The 20,888-nt window shown below is 37.0% G+C and overlaps 1 protein-coding gene across 1 annotated transcript; it reads right to left on the reverse strand.

The window, feature by feature from the left end:
• Positions 1–2,336: 2,336 nt before the first annotated feature.
• LOC145050460 (uncharacterized) lies at positions 2,337–2,993 on the reverse strand. Its single transcript, XM_078998705.1, has one exon. It carries the CDS (start codon positions 2,991–2,993, stop codon positions 2,337–2,339), a length of 657 nt encoding a protein of 218 aa, XP_078854831.1.
• Positions 2,994–20,888: the final 17,895 nt, after the last annotated feature.

A 20,888-nucleotide genomic window follows, 5' to 3' on the forward strand; every position in this document is an offset into this window, starting at 1 on the left:
GTTCACCCTAGATCTACCCTTTTGAGACATTTTGAGCCCTAAAATCCATATTGGTGAATATCCACACGTAAAGTTGGAAACTTTACGTGTGATTCGTGTCCTAGAAGTCCAGATCTGTGAATGGCATGGACTGGAATCGAGCAAATCTGTGTATTTAGTGGGTGCATGGCAACGACTCGGCGAGTCGTTCATATGACTCGGTGAGTCTGTTCGCGAGTCTCCGAGTTTGTCCCCTTTTCATAGTGTCGAGTGAGCAGTGAGTCACGGGGTGTGACTCAGTGAGTCGGAAGCTGAACTCATCTATGGAGGTACTCGGTGAGTCAATGCCCTGACTCGGCGAGTTCAAGGCAATCTCCTTAGATCAAGAACAGACTCGACGAGTTGTTCATACAACTCGGCGAGTCGCAACATAAGTGTTCTTCGGATGAAGATGGACTCGACGAGTTGTTCATACAACTCGGCGAGTCTTAGCATAAGTGTCCGTCGGATGAAGATGAACTCGACGAGTTGTTCATACAACTCGGCGAGTAGGATGAAGGACTTGAATATTGGTTTAGAAGGTGAACTCGTCGAGTCGTCGCCTAACTCGACGAGTAGGATCGGGATTCAGGGCAATCGTTTGGGTAGGGACTCGGCGAGTCGGGTCAATTGAAAGTTGACTCTGACTTTGACTTAGGGCATGGTCAGGGGTAAAATGGTCATTTTACCTAAAGGTCAGTGAGCAGTGTTTGATTGAGTATGTTGTGGGAACTGCAGCCGGAGGATTTCCGGAGCAGCAGCAGCAGCAGGCAGTCAGTTCCCGATCAGATCAGCAGCTACTTCGAGGTGAGTTACCTTCCAGTAGCGGTGGGTCTACGGCCACAATGCCGGCCCACCAGTAGGAGTTATTTGTAGATGTTTGTCTCTGTGATATTCATCTAGGTATTACCACTACCTGTGTTATGTTATGTGCTAGTATGATATGATGCTATGTGCTAGTGACAGTAGGGGGAGATAGTCCCCGAAGTATCCGGTCGGTAGGACCGAAGGGGAGGCCAGCACCCAGATATGCTAGGCAGTATCCGGTCGGTAGGACCGAAGGGGAGGCCAGCACCCAGATATGCTAGGCAGTATCCAGTCGAAAGGACCGAAGGGGAGGCCAACACCCAGATATGCTAGGCAATGTCCGGTCGAGAGGGCCGAAGGGGTAGGTCGGGCACCCAGCTATGCCTGACGATATATGTATGTTATGAGATTATTTGGTATGTGGTACGGTGGGGGAACTCACTAAGCTTTGTGCTTACAGTTTTCAGTTTTGGTTTCAGGTACCTCCTCAGCTAGGGGAAAGGAGTCGGCGCGGTAGCAGCATGTCACACACACACACACTCTCTGGTTTCCGCATTTACGAGATTCTCTGGGATTTATACTCTGATATTTTGATTGGTTGTATGATTTGACTTTTAGACACGGTTTACATGGTATCATGGTTTGATCAAACAATGTTTTAATTATTAATGTCTTCTAAAGTAATGTTTTAAAACGAAATTTTTGGACGTGAAAATTGGGTCGTTACATAATGCCACGTTCAGACCTTCCATTTCTATGATGAAAAGGAACGGGGATAATGAATCCCCTTGCCTGACCCCTTTTGTATGTCAAATTCATTAGTGGGGGAGCCGTTGATGATAATTGATGCTCGAGATGAACTGAGACAACCATAGATCCACCACTGCCATTTATGTCCAAAACCCATTTGACTCATTACAGAGTCAAGGTATTACCAATTAACCGAATTAAAGGCCTTTTCAAAATCAACCTTGAATAACAGAACCTTCTTTTTTGCTCTCTTCACCCATGAGCATATCTCGTTGACTATTAATGGACCATCCAAGATATTCCTGCCCTCCACATATGCAGATTGAGTATCATCCACCACACTGCCTATCACAGTCTTGAGGCGAATTGCTAAGACCTTGACAATATATTTATAGATGGATCCAATTAAGCTTATGGGCCGAAATTCCGCGAGGAGGGTAGGGTCTTTGACTTTAGGAACTAGAGTAATAAAGGAGAATTACATCCTTTAGCAACTTTCCCATGGGCTTCAAAGTATCTTATGAATTCCATTATTCCATCACAGAAGGTACTCCAATACATTTTCAAGAATTGAAAAGTAAATCCATCGGGACCTGGGGCACGATCACCACCACACGCCCAAATGGCATTTTTCACCTCATCAATGGATATAGGAGCTTCCAGCAGCATCAGATGAAGAGATTGAGCGAAAGAGTGAGCTGACCAACTTTGGTCTAAAAGGTCAAGGTTCTTTGAATTTATCCTCATAAAACCGCAATGTTTCAGTCTTTATTTCTGTTAACATCAGTCGTCCACCTGCCATTTATTGATAAGCCCTGAATACGATTCCTCTTATTTTTACTGTTAATGACCCCGTGAAAAAATTTCGAATTTTCATCTCCGTCTATTGTCCATCTGATCCTTGCTTTCTGTCTGAGATCCAACGATTTAAGCTTTTCAAGCTCCAGAATTCTTTGGGCACCATTACATAATGCCTTCAACTCATCATCTGATAAAGGTCGAGACTCAGCAACTAACTCCATACGTGCTTTCTCCTCTTTAAGATCAATCAGCTCCTTGTTTTCTTCTTTGAATTTCATGTTCCTCAAATTTCTTACAACATATTTAACATGTCTAAGTCTGGCCATTAACTGCATATCAGCGGTTCCATATCCTTTGAACTCTGACCATGCAGTTGTAACAACCTCATTAATTCCTTCCACCAAAAGCCATGAATTAAAGAATTTGAACGGGGATGGCCCAAAATCCACAACGCTAGAGATCAAAGTGATTGGAGAGTGGTCAAATAACTCACGAGGGAGTGCAGTGGCTGCAAGCGATGGGTGATGTTTGATGAAGTTGGCACAAGCAAGAAAGCGATCTAATTTACTTAATTTGGGTCCCGAGCAGCAAAAATAGGCGTATTTAAGACCCCCCATATTGAAATATGATAATCCTGCCTCCAGTATAAACTTATTAATATCCAACTTTATAATATTTTAGAAGGGAAAATTAGTAAATGACAACTAACTTCTGCCCAAATTAGCAAATTGAGAAATTATATGGCATGACTTTTTTAGCACATATGCCATTGAAGAACATAAGAACCTTACATATTTTGGCTTGATTGTAAGAAAATAAGCGCTAATCCATGTCTTGTGATTTACTAATAACCCAATTATTTACGGTAGCTTTAGAATTTACATTTTCTCTTAGTAGGAGGGTAATATTGGCACAAAGGTCAAGACTAATCTCCCAATCAATATAAGCAGTGCATTTGTTTGAACAATACTTGGCTGTCCTAGAAAGTTTACAACATGTCGTTTTCATTGAAGACAAATTTGAAACGAATTTGAATCGGTCGAACAACAAATACATGAAAAAGAAGTTTCATATATTCGAGATATCACTCCCAACCATAAAAGTGGATGAGAAAGACGACGATATTTCTAAAAAAAGAGAATGATGAGTTAGACCATGTCCAACAAAAAAAATGAAAATATCAAATATGACGACAAATTAACCAACAAATAAAAATTGTACCTCATTTCCTAGTTTTATGTTTTTGTATTGGTGTTCATAGTTATTTTTAATTTTCCTTTAAAATAAAATTTAATAGAAATCTATATCTGATTGGAGTTTAATTAGTATTGAAAAAAAAAAACAGGATTATACAAAGTATCCTCGATGTCACATTTCCAAACCGGTTAAGATCCAATAAAGATACAACAAATCCAAATTCATAATCCATAAAAAAAAATCTAATTTGTTTTTTTTTTTTAATCTTAATTGGATAAAATCTAACTTGTATGTACATTAATGTAAAGAATCAAGTCTATGGCTCATAAGAAAGGCCTGCAACAAGTGACTTAAAAGAGAAAAAAGGTGAAATCTTGAATCTTGATGTATGTGCTTTATTCGAAGATGTAGGCAAAAAAAGAATCATATCACGTGGTCATGGGGTATGAAAGATGTCCGGGCTTCGAAGATATAGCAAAAGAAGAAAAGGTGAAATCTTGATTTTCTATGATTGCAAAAAAAGAAATGAGATTGATGATTATTTGTTCAACGTGTGATTTATGAGTATGACACCAAGTGAAAAGATCTTGTGGTGGTTTGAAGCTAATTATTGCAAAAACAAGCGCAAGAAATGTTTTTTGTTTGATGGTGTTTAGATACGTGATGCATGAAGATTACGTGGGAGATGAAAAGTTTGTGTTTTTTTTTGGTGTAGAACAACAATCTGCTTCTATACTACTTCTTCTTGCAACAATATTCCTTCAAATGATTGAAATCTTTTAATAGTTTGATGATGTGGGGGATTAATGAAAGGGTTTGTTTTGTTCTTAGCGAAGAACAATCCTGTTACCATCTTCTTTATTACAACAAAAAGTTCTATGAAGAAGATGAAGTTTGAGATTAATCCCATGACGCTTTGATGTTGAAAAGATCTTGGTGTTTGCTTATGCAAAACATGCAACATAAATGCGCATCAAGACCTCTAAGGTTGGTGATCTCAAGAAGTTGAAATAAAAGCTCGGTTTTTTCTCTATTAAGGGGGAATGTTGAAAAATATAAGCTATTAAGCTAGACAAGGGCAATTTGGTCAATGTTAATTAAGTACAATATTTATTAGCAGTTATAGTTAATTGGAGTCTTGAAGGGCTACCTTGAATCGATGTCTTTGAAGGTAACGGTAATCTTGTAGTGTACATAAATTTGTATTAAATGTAACACAAGTTTGTGATTATGATAATAAAAAGTTTTGATAACAAGGTAACTTTTGGCTCTTCCTGATTTTCTTTTCATATTCTATTTAGCACTTAGCAGAGTTTATGGTTCAGGTTCGAAGTCATGTTGATTAATTTGCTCTCTTAAATAATTCGAAATATATATATTGATTTTGGTCGTCTATATTCTCAAACAGTTGAAAGTGTGTTTTAACTAATCAAGTAATTTTCACCACAGATGTACATACATCAGTTAAAAGGGAGTAAAATGGTCTTAGATTATTGAATCTTTTCTCTAACTTTGTTTACGGAAAATGCAGATATTCCTGATTGGGAGGAATATGTGCATGGCGATATGGGAGGAATATTCCTGTCTGTGATAATTGATTAGTATACGACTGAATTTTCAGTGAAGAAAAATTATGGGTATCAGGCTATCAGCCACCATTTTTAAGTAGAATCCGCTAGAATTTTTAGTATCCGAAGAAAAAGAGAAAAACAGCTGTAGCCAACAGAGTATCAGCCACCATATTTAATTATTACTATGGGCTAACCTTTCTACTCTCCATGTATATATGTACACATATTGAAAAGAGTTATGTGGTGAAAAAAAATATAAAAAAGGCGATTATGGCTTCTCTTGTATTGCTTTTGTCTGAGCTTCTGAAACACCATGATGACGCTGAATTTGGCTACACATCATCTTCATCACGACCTTGTTTTTCCGGTGGGCCAGTGGCGGCGACTGGCGGTGGTGGTGTGTTGTGTGCTGCGGCAAAAAGGGTGACCGGAAAGTCATCGAGAAGTGGGGTTGGAGGGTATCGCAGGGTTAGGGAATATGATGTGATTGAAAAAGAACCCGAGTTTAGGGTTTGTGTTGAATTTGTTTGAATAACAATGCGTAAATACTTGTGCATTATGCATGTTATTATGTATGCGTAAATATTTGTAGTTTTACAGTTTTATCAATTATGTTAATGATGCTTATACAAATACCTATATAAGCATATCTATTACTATACCTGCAATCACTTGAATAAAATCAAATTTCGATAAATATTGCGGATATTTGGATCCATTTAATTACATCTCTACAAGTTAAATCCAAATATTGTTTTTCAATAAATAATACCGCCATGCCCTTATCTTCTAAATTGACTGTTTTAACCCTACTAAGTTTATGAAATGATGTCTGTGTGTGTAGGGATGCAAGTGCAAATTTGTGCTAAACCCTTTATTATTTAAATCCTTATTTTCGACGATGAGCCTTAGATAATAAATGTTAGCACATAAAAAGATTTGTCTTATAAAGGAGAATTTCTTTCGTATCTTTGAAAACTTTAAATATTACATCTATATTCTTATAAATTCTAAAATCACATATATATACTCAAACTATAAAACTCACATGTATATCTAAAATCATAATTTAATTAGGTTTAAATTAATTTAATATTAAAAACTCATCAAGAAAAAAAAATTCATATGATTGTACTAAAATATCCTCCCCAACTCAAAAGTGAGCATTAAACCAATTTAATTAAGATTAAACCTAATTAAATATTATAAAACTTCTTGGTGCCATTTCTTCCCCGTCGAAGCTTAAACCCAATTCTCCTCTTCTTCATTATGCTAATCTGCTAATCATAGAAACAATTGTTTAATCTTATATATTGATATTGATTTTTTTAATAAATTAAATTATGGTATAAAAAGGAGAAAATAACATAAAAAGCAAAGTAAATCACATAAGATAGATACAAAAGTCATAATCGTTATAAGAGATATAACATGGGGCAATATATATGTTTGTCTTATTAAGTGACTTCGGCCCTTTTTTTTGAAATCCAGGCTCAAGCTTTTTTATAAGGCAAACATATATAGTCCCATGTTTTTTTGGAAATCCAGGTTCAAGCTTTTTTATAAGACAAACATAGTTTCCATAGAAATTTCAAGGGAAAATTTTCCCACAAGCTTAAGAGGGACCCTTTTAGGTATTATAGGGATTGAACTTCCACCTCACCTCACCTCACATGTTTTTTTGGAAATCCAGGTTCAAGCTTTTTTATAACCCATCTCTCTTTCCACCTAGGCTGAAAGTTGGAAGTCATTGACAACTTCGTCCCTTTTCAAAAGATTTCACTTTTCATTTTTAACCATGTAGACACATAATAGGTTTGGCCGTTTCAGATTTGGCAAGCATTTGGGTTAATGTTGATCTTTAATTTGGGAAGGGTACTTTATATAATAATATGGAATTTTGAATTCTAGAAAAACTTTTAATATTAAATTAGTTTAAATCTAATTAAAATTTGAATTTGGATGTAGATGTGGGCTTTATAGTTTCATATATATATATATATATATATATATATATATATATATATATATATATATATATATATATATATATATATATATATATATATATATATATATATATATATATATATGGGGTGAGGTTCAATAGAGAACCACTTTTAACCATGTAACCAAAGAATCAATCTTGTTTCAACTTTTAGAACTTGTTTTTTTTATCAAAAATTGGCTTTGAGTTCGGACTTCCTTCTTTCTATGACCTGATCGAGTGAAGTAAAGACTGGCTACCTATAAAAACTAAAAATACAGAAATTCATGACTTTTTATCCTTTTTCCAATGATATAAAATTCGAATTTTTTTTTTTTTATTTTTTTTACGTCAAATTCATAATGTGAATCTTCGAAAATTCACAACGTGAATCCGGATTCACACGGTGAATCAGAAAAATATTTTTCACATTCACAATGTTAATATATGAATTTAAATATTTTTAGATTTTTTTTCCGATAAAGAATAAGCTCTAGAAATAAAAAAAAAGATTTGATTCCTTGAAGAACCCATAATTATGGTTCTCTATTGAACTTTCCCCTATATATATATATATATATATATATATATATATATATATATATATATATATATATATATATATATATATATATAAGGTGAGGTTCAATAGAGAACCATAATTAACCAAGGAACCAAAGAATCAATTTTTTTTTCAACTTTTAAAACTTATTTTTTATAAAAAAAAACTAAAAATACAGAAATTCATAACTTTTTTATCCTTTTTCCAATGATATATAATTCGAATTTTTTTTTACGTCAAATTCACAATGTGAATCTTCGAAAATTCACAACGTGAATCCGGATTCACACGGTAAATCCGAAAAATATTTTTCACATTCACAATGTTAATATATGAATTTAGATATTTTTAGATTTTTTTCGATAAAGAATAAGCTCTAGAAATTGAAAAAAAAAATCGGTTCCTTGAAGAACCCATAATTATGGTTCTCTATTGAACTTTTCCATATATATATATATATATATATATATATATATATATATATATATATATATATATATATATAATTTTAAAATTTGCAAAAATATAAATGTAATATTTAAAATTTCCAAGGATATAAACGAAATTTTCCTTATAATATTTTTGAAAAGAATGAATTCCAGATGTACCTACAAAGTATAAAGTGATCAAATGACTAATATGTTACAAGGAATCTCTATAATTGGGCAAAATATAACTACCAAAGGTAAATATAATCATATTTATAAATAGCCTCCCTCAGTTGGAGCGGGAGGAGGACGAATGCTCAAACTGGATCTAAAATCCAAGAATAATTATCGTGGTAATCCCTTGGTGAATATATCAAAATATTGGTAAGAAAAAAGGACATGAAGAACTCTAATATGACCAAAAGCTACTTTATCACGAACAAAGTGTATATCCATTTCAATATGCTTTGTCCGTTGATGCTACACCGGGTTACCAAAAAGATAAACGGAAGAGACATTATCACAATAAACTAAGGTAGCTGTCGTGAGAGGGGTTTGAAGTTCAAGAAGTAGATTGCGCATCCAACAAGCTTCGAAAATGTAACACCCGGAATCTTGAGGAGCAATTGTAGGGAATGAATCCTATTTTGGGGATTGGAACATGGCGTGTTGGAGGAACCAACACAACGTGTCTAGTTAAGGCAAGCACGATTCTCATTAAGACCAACACAACGTGTTGGTGTCTAAACACAACGTATTGGCAGATGGGAAGGAAACCCTAAATTGCACCCTATATAATCCCCTTAAACCCCAAGGGCTGGTCTCCTTACCAGCCTCCATTGCCACTTAAACCCTAATTCGTCCCTTAAGCTTTCTTGGTGGTGTTCTTGAGCCTTGAGTGGATTCTTGTAATTATTTTTCTCATTTCCAAAGGAAGCTTTGAAGATTAAAGGTGCTTAGCTTGGAAGGAAGATCATAGATCCAAAATCTCCATTTCTTGCAATTTCTTTGAGGTATCAAGTTTGCATCTTGTCTTGTGTATGATTAGATCTCTTCATGGCTAGTTTATTATGATTTTTGTCTCCTTTTAGGGTCTTTGGATGAGTTGAGTTGTTTAAGGGCTTGTTCTTTCGGATCTGGAGTTGTTTTGGTATCCTTGAGCATAAAGGTGCAAGCTTTATGTTGGGAATGGTGTCATGCATGCTTCATGTCCCCTATTAAGTCCCTTTTTAGCTTAAGAGCTTCATTTAGTCATATATGGACGTAAAGTTGGCAACTTTACATGATAATCTAGCTCAAGGAGGTCATATCTATGTTTTGGGGACATGTATTTAAGGATTAAGTGCTTATTGGTTAAGATGTTGAATCTCAAGCAAGCACGACGTGTTGGCTAGGGATTTCCCGATTATCTGGATGATGGAAGAACACGACATGTCCAAAAGGCAACACGGTGAGTTGGGTCAACATGGACTGTTGATCTTGACCTTAACTTTTGCAGTTGACTAGGGTTGACCATTGGGTGTTTTTGGGTTTGGCCCAATTTGGAAAATTAGGCCACAAGTAGACCTTGGTTGATTATTTGGTTTGTAGGCCTTTGATTGTGAGTTTGGGTCGTAGTCTTGGACTAAACTAGATGAGGGGTAAATGGTCTTTTTACCCCATCTATATGGATGATTGGATTCAGTTTGGATCTCAATTGTTAATTGGTTGTTATTTTTTTGATATCTCGGGGATTATAGCGGATCAGTGGTCAGAGATTTATTTGTGGGTTCAGCTGTCGAGGTGAGTCTCCTCACTATGTTTAGCAGGCCGAAGGCACCAATGTCAGCCTATGGCTTGCTATGTAGAGTGGTAGATGTCTGCATGACTCTTGCATGTGTATGTGTTTTGTATGCTTATTGGGCGGGGACTGATGGCTATTTTGTATGCTAGTATTAGGTTATGCATATATGATTTGTATGTTAAGGGGGGGGGGGGGGGGGGGCGATGATTGTACAGTATGCTACTATCTTTGTGATTTTCGCATGTGTTTGAATGTTATATGATTATATGGTTATATGTTTAGTAGGCAGGGCCCGTTATGCGAGTGTAGGTCGGGCCCGTATCTCATTTTTATCCGAGTGTGGGTTGGGCCCGTATCTCATTGGGCGGGGCCTATTATTCGAGTGTGGGTGGGACCCATATCTCATTGATTGGGGCCCGTTATGCGAGTGTGGATGGGGCCCGTATCTCATTTGGGCGGGTCCCGTTATATGATATGTATGGTATGAGGTATCTTGAGGAACTCACCAAGCTTTGTGCTTACAGTTTGTGGTTTATGGTTTCAGGTACTTCCGGTTCGAAAGGGAAGGGCCTGGCTTGATCGCAGCGCATACACCCGTGTTTTCCGCAATTCGTGATTTTGGGAATGTACTATAATAATTGTTTTATTTGAAAAACTTCCAAATGTTTAAATAAAGATCAGCTGAGTGTTTTGATTATATTAAAAATGAAATTTTTATCATGTGATTTTTGGAACGTTACATACAACTACATTAGGAACACCCCTATATTCCACCTCGACACTTGAACAAGATAATATGGGTTGACGTTTGGCAGACCAAGATACCAAATTGTCACCGAGGAACACGTAATAACCAGAAGTAGAACGTCTAGTATGGGGTCAACCACCCCAATCGGCTTCAGTATAAGCAACGAGTTGAGATGGTTTGGATGAGTATAAGTGTAATACGAGAGCTTTAGTTCCTTGCAAATAGCGTATAATCTGTTTTAATGCATTAAGATGTGGATCTCTAGGCGCATGCATGGAGAGGCAGATTTGCTAAACCGCGTAAGCTATGTCAGGTCGCATGAAGGTTAAATATTGCAAAGCACCAACAAGTTAACGATAGGCAGAGGGGTCAATGATAGGTTCATCCATAGAAGCATTGAGTTTAGAATTCGTGCTAGGGGGTAGCAACAGGCTTACAATTCTCCATTTTGGCTCGTTTGATGATTTCAGTAGCATATTTATGTTGAGAAAGGAACATACCACTTGTGGAGTAAGTAACTGAAACACCTAAAAATATGTTAGTTTTCCCAAATCATTCATGTCAAACTCCGACTTAAGAGAAGAGATAATGACAGCCTTGAGTGTGAGGGAGGAGGCTATAAGAATGATATCGTCCACATAAACCAATAAATATGCATACGCATTGTTTCTGCGTAAGATGAATAGAGAGTTATCACTTTTGCTACACAAAAACCCGATGTCGAGAAGGTAATGGGAGACCCGTTGATACCATGCGCGTGGTTCCTGTTTTAAACCATACAAAGACTTACACTGTTTGCAAACATGAATTGGATATGAGGGATCAGTAAAGCCAGGTGATTGATGCATGTAGACTATTTCTTTGAGAGTTCCATGAAGAAAAGCGTTTTTGACATCAAGTTGATTAATTGACCAATTTCTGCTTAAGGCCAGACTGAGAACTGTTCTAATAGTGGTAGGTTTGACTACGGGAATGAATGTTTCACTACAATTAACACCAACCTCCTGAGACTTATCATTAACAACTAGTTGTGCCTTATACCTTTCAAGAGAACCATCTGATTTGACCTTGTGTCGATAAATCTAGTGACAACCAATGATATTAGCATTATGTGGGCAAGGTACTAAATCCCATGTCTTTTGGTGAAGTAAAGCATTAAACTCAGTTTTCATAGAACAATTCCAATTACGGTCAAGGAGAGCGGACTTAGGACTGGTAGGAAAAGGAGAAATAGATTATTAGAAGATATCATTTCCATTATTGTATTTATCTTATCTTTGGTTTTGATCTTTCCCTTATTTATAGGGATCTCATCTCCATATGTATTGTGTGTGTGTGTATATATATATATATATATATATATATATATATATATATATATATATATATATATATATTCACGTTATGATGAATGAGAAGGTAGAAAAGATTACAGTCAATATTCACTTTATTATATGGTATCAGAACCCTAATTCTCTCTTCTTCCCCACAAATCTTCTTCTTCTGCCGACATTTTTTTTTTCTGCCCTTACCTTCTCATACGATGATAGGTGAATCTTCCAACCCACCTAGAACACCTTTTCATCCTGCTTTTAGTGTTAACAACATCAAGAACTTGATCCCCATTCTTCTTGATCGAACTGATGGTCATTATGCCTCATGGATGGAACTCTTTAACATCCATGCATGTGCTTATGATGTGCTTGACCACATTAAACCCGATTCTCCGCGTCCTACCGATATCATTGCATATATCTAGTTTGGTCTAGATGTAATTGTGAAACAGTGGATCTACGCAACAATCTCCACAGATCTTATACAAACTTTCATGAAACCCGGTGCTACCGCTCAAGAACTTTGGAATCGAATTGAATAGATCTTTCAAAATAATAAAGCAACTCGAGCAGTCTACTTGGAGGAGCAGTTCAACACTACTCGTCTCGATTCCTTCTCAAATATTAATGATTACTGCTCTCGTCTCAAAAACTTGGCTGATCAACTCGCAGACGTGGGCAACCCTATTAATGAAAATAAGATGGTTCTTCAAATGATTTCCGGTTTAACAAAAGGTGATTATGACACCATTTCTACCCTCATTCAACAAACTGATCTGTTACCAAGCTTTAATAAGGCTTGTTTTCAGCTTTTTTTGGAAGAAACGCGTAGGAATAAGCAAGCCTCTCACACCCCACAAGCATTGGTCACTCAAAAATCTACCGCTCCTGTCTCCGACAATATCTCTCAAACCTCTGAAAATCATAGCAACAACAACACTTCTCGTAGTGGCGGCAGAGGTGGCTACCGAGGAGGTTACCGGGGCAGTTGTGGTGGTCAACGAGGAAGAGGACGGGGACGTGGACGCTTTAACAATTATGGGTCTGCTCCTAATACGTGGCAAAATCCATGGCAGTACCCATCTCTTTGGACTATACCACCTTGTCCATATCCAACAATAGCCCAATGTTCTCAAATGGGTCTTCTCGGCCCAACTCCACGTCCACAGGCCCGACAGCAACAAACCAATGGTTCACATGCCTATTACTCTACTGATCATACTACTCCTATGACTCCAACACAACTTGAAGTTGCGTTTAACACCATGTAGTTCCGTCCTCTAGAAAATTCATGGTATATGGATACCGGGTCTACTTCCCACCTCACAAATGACTCAGGTAACTTTTCTCATAAGTTTTCCTCAACAAACCCACATCCAATTATTGTTGGTAATGGCACATATATTCCTAGTCTTGGTCAAGGTTCCACTACTTTATCTTTTCCAAACCAATCCTACTCTCTTCAAAACGTTTATCATGTTCCACAAATTATCAAAAACTTAGTTTCCGTACGAAAATTATGTCATCATAATCTTGTCTCTGTCGAATTTGACTCATTCGGTTTTTTCTGTGAAGGATCTTATCACAAAGAAGGTCTTAACGAGGCACAACAGTATCGGTGATCTATATCCCTTCACTTCCTCAACCACGAAACCAACTTCCTCTGTTGCTCTTTCGGCTGTCTCTCCTTCAACTTGACATAATCGTCTTGGTCATCTGGGGAATTATGTTTTTCATTTGCTTAAGCCTAGTATTTTAAAATTTAGTTCTATATTTAATCATTCTTGTAATGCGTGTTCTTTAGGAAAACATTGTCGTCTACCTTTTTCTTCATCTCAAGGTATTACATTTGCTCCTTTTGATATTATACACGCTGATTTATGGACCTCCCCATTGAATCTAAACTTGGTCACAAATATTACCTTGTCTTACTTGATGATTTTTCTCATTTTATTTGGACCTACCCACTACAAACAAAATCCCAAGTTTTCAATACCTATCTCCACTTTCAAACATATATTCAAACACAATTCCATCGTAACATTAAAAACCTACAGTGTGATAACGGAAAAGAATTTTATAATTCTATGTGTCATCAACTTTTCACTTGTCCATACACATCACCTCAAAACGGAAAAGCTGAAAGGATTATACACACCATCAACAATATGATCCGTACTAACCTTCTTCATGCCTCTCTTCCACCTCATTTTTGGCATCATGATCTCTCTTTTACTACATACCTTCTCAACATTCTACCATCCAATGCTATTCGAAACAAAACTCCCACTGAAATTCTCTACCTAAGAAAACCCACTTACTCTCATCTAAGAACCTTCGGATGTCTTTGTTATCCGAACATATATTTCACCACTCCTCACAAATTAGTTCTGCGATCCATACCCTCTATCTTTCTTGGTTACCCACCTAACCACCGTGGTTACCTGTGTCACATTATCTCCACCAACCAACCTATTATTTCTCTTCATGTTACTTTTGATGAACAACAATTCCCTCACCAAAATCGTCATACCTACCCTCCTACTTCCTATGAATTCCTTGATGATATACCCCCTCTCCTTACTTTTCTCATCATACCCAAGCCTCCACCATTGACACATCTAATCCTTCACTTCCTCCACATTCCGATAACCATACTACCACCGATAGCACCACCCAAGATCCATCATCGATCTCTCCCACTCCTACCGCTCGTGACAATCCTCATACTATTCCTCCTACACCTACCCCTCCTTCTCAACCACCTAATCAACCTTACATACACATCTATGAGCGGTATACACAAACCTAATCCTAAGTATGCTCTTCATTCTACTTCTCTCTCTCTCCCATTCCGTCTAATCCTAAATCTACTCTTCTTGATCAAAACTGGAATAATGCTATGACTAATGAATTTAATGCTTTGCTTAAGCAAAACACGTGGGATTTGGTTCCTCGTCCACGGGATACTAACATCATTGGTTGTGATTGGATTTTTCGTCACAAATTTAATTATGATGGGTCTCTTGAGAGATATAAGGCTCATCTTGTAGTCAATGGGAAATCACAGGCAGTGGGTGTTGATTGTGATGAAACTTTCAGTTCTGTTGTCAACCCAGCCACCATAAGGACAGTTCTTAGCATTGCATTGAGTCATTAGTGGCCAATTCATCAACTTGATGTTAAAAACGCGTTTCTTCATGGCAATCTCAAAGAAACGGTTTATATACACCAACCACCCGACTTTGTGAATCCATCTTTTCCTGGTTATGTGTGCAAGTTACGTAAATCCTTGTATGGCTTAAAACAGGTACCAAGGGCTTGGTACCTACGCTTTTCGCACTATCTTCTCAACATCGTTTCGTATACAGCAAGAGTAATAATTCTCTTTTTATTCTCAAGCGAAATAATGAGTGTGCATATCTGCTGGTTTATGTTGATGATATCGTACTCACATCTTCGTCCTTGAAACTCAAAGCCGAAATCATCACCTCTCTAAAATCTCAATTCGACATGACTGACCTTGGCAAACTCACATGCTTCCTGGGTATCTCGGTTACTTACTCTAAGGGCCGTATGTTTCTCTCTCAACAGAATTCCACAAGTGAAATCCTCAAACGCGCTAAAATGGATAATTGCAAATCGGTTGCATCACCCGTTGATACAAATTCTAAACTCAGTGCTTCTGCTGGAAATCCTATTGTCGATTCTACCCTTTATCGCCAATTAACTGGGGCTCTCCAATATTTGACCTTCACTCGGTCTGACATAGCATACGCAGTCCAACAAATTTGTTTGTTCATGCATGCACCCAGGGAGCCACATATTCATGCTTTAAAAAGGATCATTCGGTACTTAAAATGCACTATGCATCTTGGTTTACATCTATACCCTTCTACATCCTCTCAACTCATTTCTTACACCGATACTGATTGGGGTGGCTGTCCCAATACACGAAGTTCAACTTTTGGTTACTGTGTATTTTTTGTTGATAATTTGATCTCATGTTCTGCCAAGCGACAACCTACTCTTTCTCGATCCAGTGCCGAAGCTGAATACCGGGGTGTTGCTAACGTGGTTGCCGAATGTTGTTGTTTTGGAAATCTACTTCTTGAGCTTCATATACTGCTCAAAACTGCTACTTTGGTCTATTGTGATAATGTTTTTGCGGTTTACCTTTCCGGCAATCCTGTTCAACATCAACGCACGAAGCATATTGAAACGTACATACATTTTTTTCGCGATAAGGTCGCTCTTGGAAATATTCAGGTTCTTCATATTCCTTCCACTTACCAATATGCGAATATCTTCACAAAAGGTTATGTGACAACCCAAAAGTTCCCGTTAGTTTTAACGTCGAAATTAATTACGTCAAAAAATTAGCCAAATTTATCCCAAAAATATTTTTGACCGGAATTAAACCCATTGGAATATTTTATATAATATTCGTCAAGCAAAAATAAACTCGTAAATTATCTTTCCATTTTATTGGAAAAAGTTTATTTTTAATTACTACCATTTAATCGGGTGCGACCAAAAGCCCCGTTTAACGACAGTATCGGGTAGATTTCCACTGAGCCCCAACTCAAACCCCTATATAAGGGTGAGTGGACTCCATAGAAACCTTTCCACTCTCTCTCTACAACTTGTTTTCGAGCCAAAAACGTCCATTTCGAGCCCCAAACTAGTAAGTAATCTATCCTAACTTGTTGTATAGCTTAGTTATCATGCAAATTCGTGTTTAAGACATCAAATAGGGGCAAGATTATGTGTTTACGGCCCAAGAACACTCTTGGACCGTGAACACCCTTAAGTGTGGTTTTTAAGCCCCAAAACCCCTCTAAACTACCCCTAGGGCTTAGATATGACTTGTGGACTTACACCTTCGAGCTTAGAACACTAAAACCTTGCATTTTGGAGAGTAAACATGAGTTTACGACCCAAGAACACTCTTGGACCGTAAACCCCTCTTCATAGGCCGTGAACATCTTTTAAGGTGTTAAAAATGCCCTTAAACACCTCCTATGGCCTTGGAAAATGTCTAGAAGCAACCCCATTTAAGTAAAGGCATTAAACATCAATTAAAGCAAGGAAATAGGAGTTTACGGCCGTAAACCCCCATAAAATTGGTTCATGGGCTGTAAACTCCCAAAAAGTGCCCAAATGATGCCCTGACTTCTTCATTTGACTTGGAAAAATGCATAGAACTTTATTCTCTACCATTTAAGACCTTAAGACACCAAAGGAATGTGCATATAGGAGCTTACGGCCGTAAACTCCTTGTTTAGGGCCGTAAACTCCTCAAATGGTCCATTTTGAAGCCTTAAACCCTTCCTAAGCCCTAGAATTGAACCTAGCCTAATTCCACAAGTGTTATAAGACCTTAATGCATCAAAGAACACACCATCCATGAGTTTACAGCCGTAAACTCATGGGGATAAGGTCTTAGGGCCGTAAACTCTATAAAGAGTTTACTCTTGAAGAGTAAACTCCCTATCTAGGCCATACATACCCTTAGATGTTACCCGGGACACCCCTAGCACTTAATCAAAGTGTTTTCCGCACTTTAGGATGCGTATACATGTTTAATTAGTATTATATTTACTAATTGTATGTAAACATATATCATCATATGTTAATAGGTCACTAAGCGTGTTCAAATCTTTACTTGACACCGAGCACCCAACCGACACCTTCGTTCGATCCACTTACAACAGGTGAGTTCATACCCCTGAATTAACCTTTTAAATATTTTTACATGCTTTTATGGGGGGGAATACAAGTTAAAACATGCCAGTTATCATATCAACCACTTGTGATTGATAACTCGCATGCACAAAAATTTATTACACTGTCAACTGATTTACCAAGTATGATATTGTAAATGGTTTTCCAAAACGTCTCTAATTGTTCAAAGCTTTTCTCAAATTGTCTCTCGCGCTGTATGTTTTATTTCAAATTCAGTTACAGCAGCATTTTAAACAAAGGTTTTCTTTACTTATATTGTTTTATCAAAGTTATAATCAAAACTTGTTTATGAAAGATTTTCAAGGGTTTCTAAAGGTTTTCAAACTTATTTTACAAAAGAATACCAAGTCATGATTTTCTTAAGTATAAAGGTTTTCCAAAGTTTTCATCAAAGTTTTCTTCCATGTTTTTATACTCCTACTTTGTTAGATACTACTGCTTCGTTATACTTCTACTTAGTTAATGCTCCTACTTAGTTAAATGCTACTACTTTGTTAACGCTTCTACTTCGTGATACGCTTCTACTTTGTTAACGCTCCTACTTCGTGAAACGCTCTTACTTATTAACGCTTCTACTTTGTTATCGCTCATACTTCGTGAAACGCTCCTACTTATTAACGCTTCTACTTTGTTAACGCTTCTACTTCGTTAAATGTTTCTACTTAGTTAAATGTATGCCTGTGCTTGTATAGTTATATAAATAATGTTTAAAGGACTTAGGAAGGCTAGTTCTCCCTATTTCCTTTTCCTTGTTTGGATGTGGTCTGGTGGGATCGGATATCCGTCCGAAGGTTGTTTAATTATTTATTATATATCATATATACATGTATAGACATGAAGGTTTACATCGGTCAGTTTATTTATGAGTCTCTATCATTAGCCCAGTATTTACATCAGAACTCACTACACGAGATGCATCTTCAGGACACGGCCTTCTCCGTTGTCAAGTTGGTAACCAGAGTCTCCTGTAGGGAGAGCGGGCATTGTGTGTATAGATCTATACGGGATTGACACCCCCACACCCTGACTGCTAGCTATAGTCCACGACCTACCAAGCTAAGGGGTGACAAATGTCACATTCTTTCCGACGCTTGCAGGGCGTCAAGTTCTCTAGTGTCTATCAATATGGTTATGAGTATCTTGGGGTTAACTTATAATTCATGGCCTTAAGGTAACGGGAATTAACACTGTATTTCTGAAACAACACTCTTAAGATCACTCTTTGTTTTAGACCTTGCTAGACGTATCATTCATTTGATACTGTCTGGGGTCTGTGCTCACTGTTTTAGACCTTGCTAGACGTATCATTCATTTGATACTGTCTGGGGTCTATGTTCACTGTTTTTAGACCTTGCTAGACGTATCATTCATCTGATACTATCTGGGGTCTGTGTTCACTGTTTTAGACCTTGCTAGCTGTATCTTTCATTTGATACCATCTGGGGTTTGTGTCTCCTTTTGTTAGACTGAGCCAGGCGTGTCGTTCACTCGATACTCTCCTGGAGTCTATGATTTCTTTTGCCTTAGTCAGCAGTATTTCCTGCTGAGGCATATGTTATTTTCCCCTATGTTTTCACTTGTGATATCCTTCTACTTCCTTTAAAATCAAATACCGTATTTTGGTAATGATAATATTTTAGGGAAAATTTTCTTTAAAACATAACACTGTCGGGTCTTGGTAGAAGACTGCTTTTATTTAGAAAATATAGGATTTTCTGGAAAGGACTCTAATACACCGTTGATTCTAACTACTACTTTTTATAAAGTTATTTGAATAAAATGACACTAAATACTTATGAACTCACCAGCGTTTATAAAAATGCTGATACTCGCTTTCAAATAACTTGTATTCTCAGGTCAGCAATAGACAGGTACATCCCAGGAGCTTTTGGTGAAGACAGTTTAGTACCAAGCTGCACCTATATTATTACTTGTATTACTTTGATGTTTCTATGCAATGTAAACTATGTAAAACTATTACTATTAATGCAATGGTTGCTGTACTTTGATTACTATACTGCATATGTTGTGATACTTGACATGATGTCATCCACCCCAGAACGTTTCCGCCGTTCCGGTTTTGGGGTGTGATAGATTGGTATCAGAGCATTGTTTATAGTGAGCTAAGTATATCAACTCATAAAAGATATATAGCCTATAAATGCATAGGGATAAAACACTTTGACCAAGAATTATATTTTAAAATATAACCATATTTTACCAAAGTATAAGAACATCCATAATCTAAACACTCGAACACAAGTATCACAAGAAGAACAAGAATAAAAGTCTTTGGATGTTGAGCATTGTTGTCAAACCTGGGCAGTTATGTAATCGTAAGCTGGAATAAATGTAACCTGATCAACTACATTTATTCGAGATGCGATGAACGTGTGCTTGGGAGTGATAGTGGTGTTGCAACGAGTCTGAAACTTACCAACTAGGAATGCTAGAGCCAAACATAAAGTTTAAAATGCTATGGGAGTATTTTGGAATACTAAAAGACTCACATTAATCCCATAATCATATTCAGAAGATAAGAAACAAACAAGAAATTAAAATACCATAGGGGTATTTTAGGAACCATAGATAACCTTGTGTGAAGAACTAAAATGATCCTTATTGATATACCTACAATTACAGAGGGTATACTCCCAAGGTTATATATAATAAGGATCACATAGGCTAAGAATGTGTGGTTTCGCTCTACTTCCTTTTCCTCGTTGGGATGTGGATATAGAGTAGTATCACATATTCGAAGGCCTATCAGATCTAAGCTATATATGATTTGTATACCCTATGTAATCGTAGCAGGACTCGATATGGATCACCCACTGAAATGTTAATAATCTCTTAGGATTCTTTAGACATTTCCATTCTCGCACGAACCCTGTAGAAAACCCTATCCACTTCAGTGCTTGATAGAAGAGTTGATTCAGACCCAGAAGAGGTTCATTGAGAAGATTTCCAGTTCGGAAATAAATGAACTAGGACGAGACTATTGAGACCACTAGGTGCCTATATCTTTTTAGGGACATGGTGGGAAATCCGCCTAAACTTCCGAGATTTCCAGTCTTCCATCATGAAGTGATGACACCCAGAGTCGGATTCGGAAGTAAGGCGGAGTAGAAATTCAATATGTCTATGAGAGAAG

This window comes from Lactuca serriola, chromosome 5 (genome assembly GCF_051521515.1).
Source record: "Lactuca serriola cultivar US96UC23 chromosome 5, Lser_US96UC23_V15, whole genome shotgun sequence".
In the NCBI taxonomy this organism is placed as follows: Eukaryota; Viridiplantae; Streptophyta; class Magnoliopsida; order Asterales; family Asteraceae; genus Lactuca; species Lactuca serriola.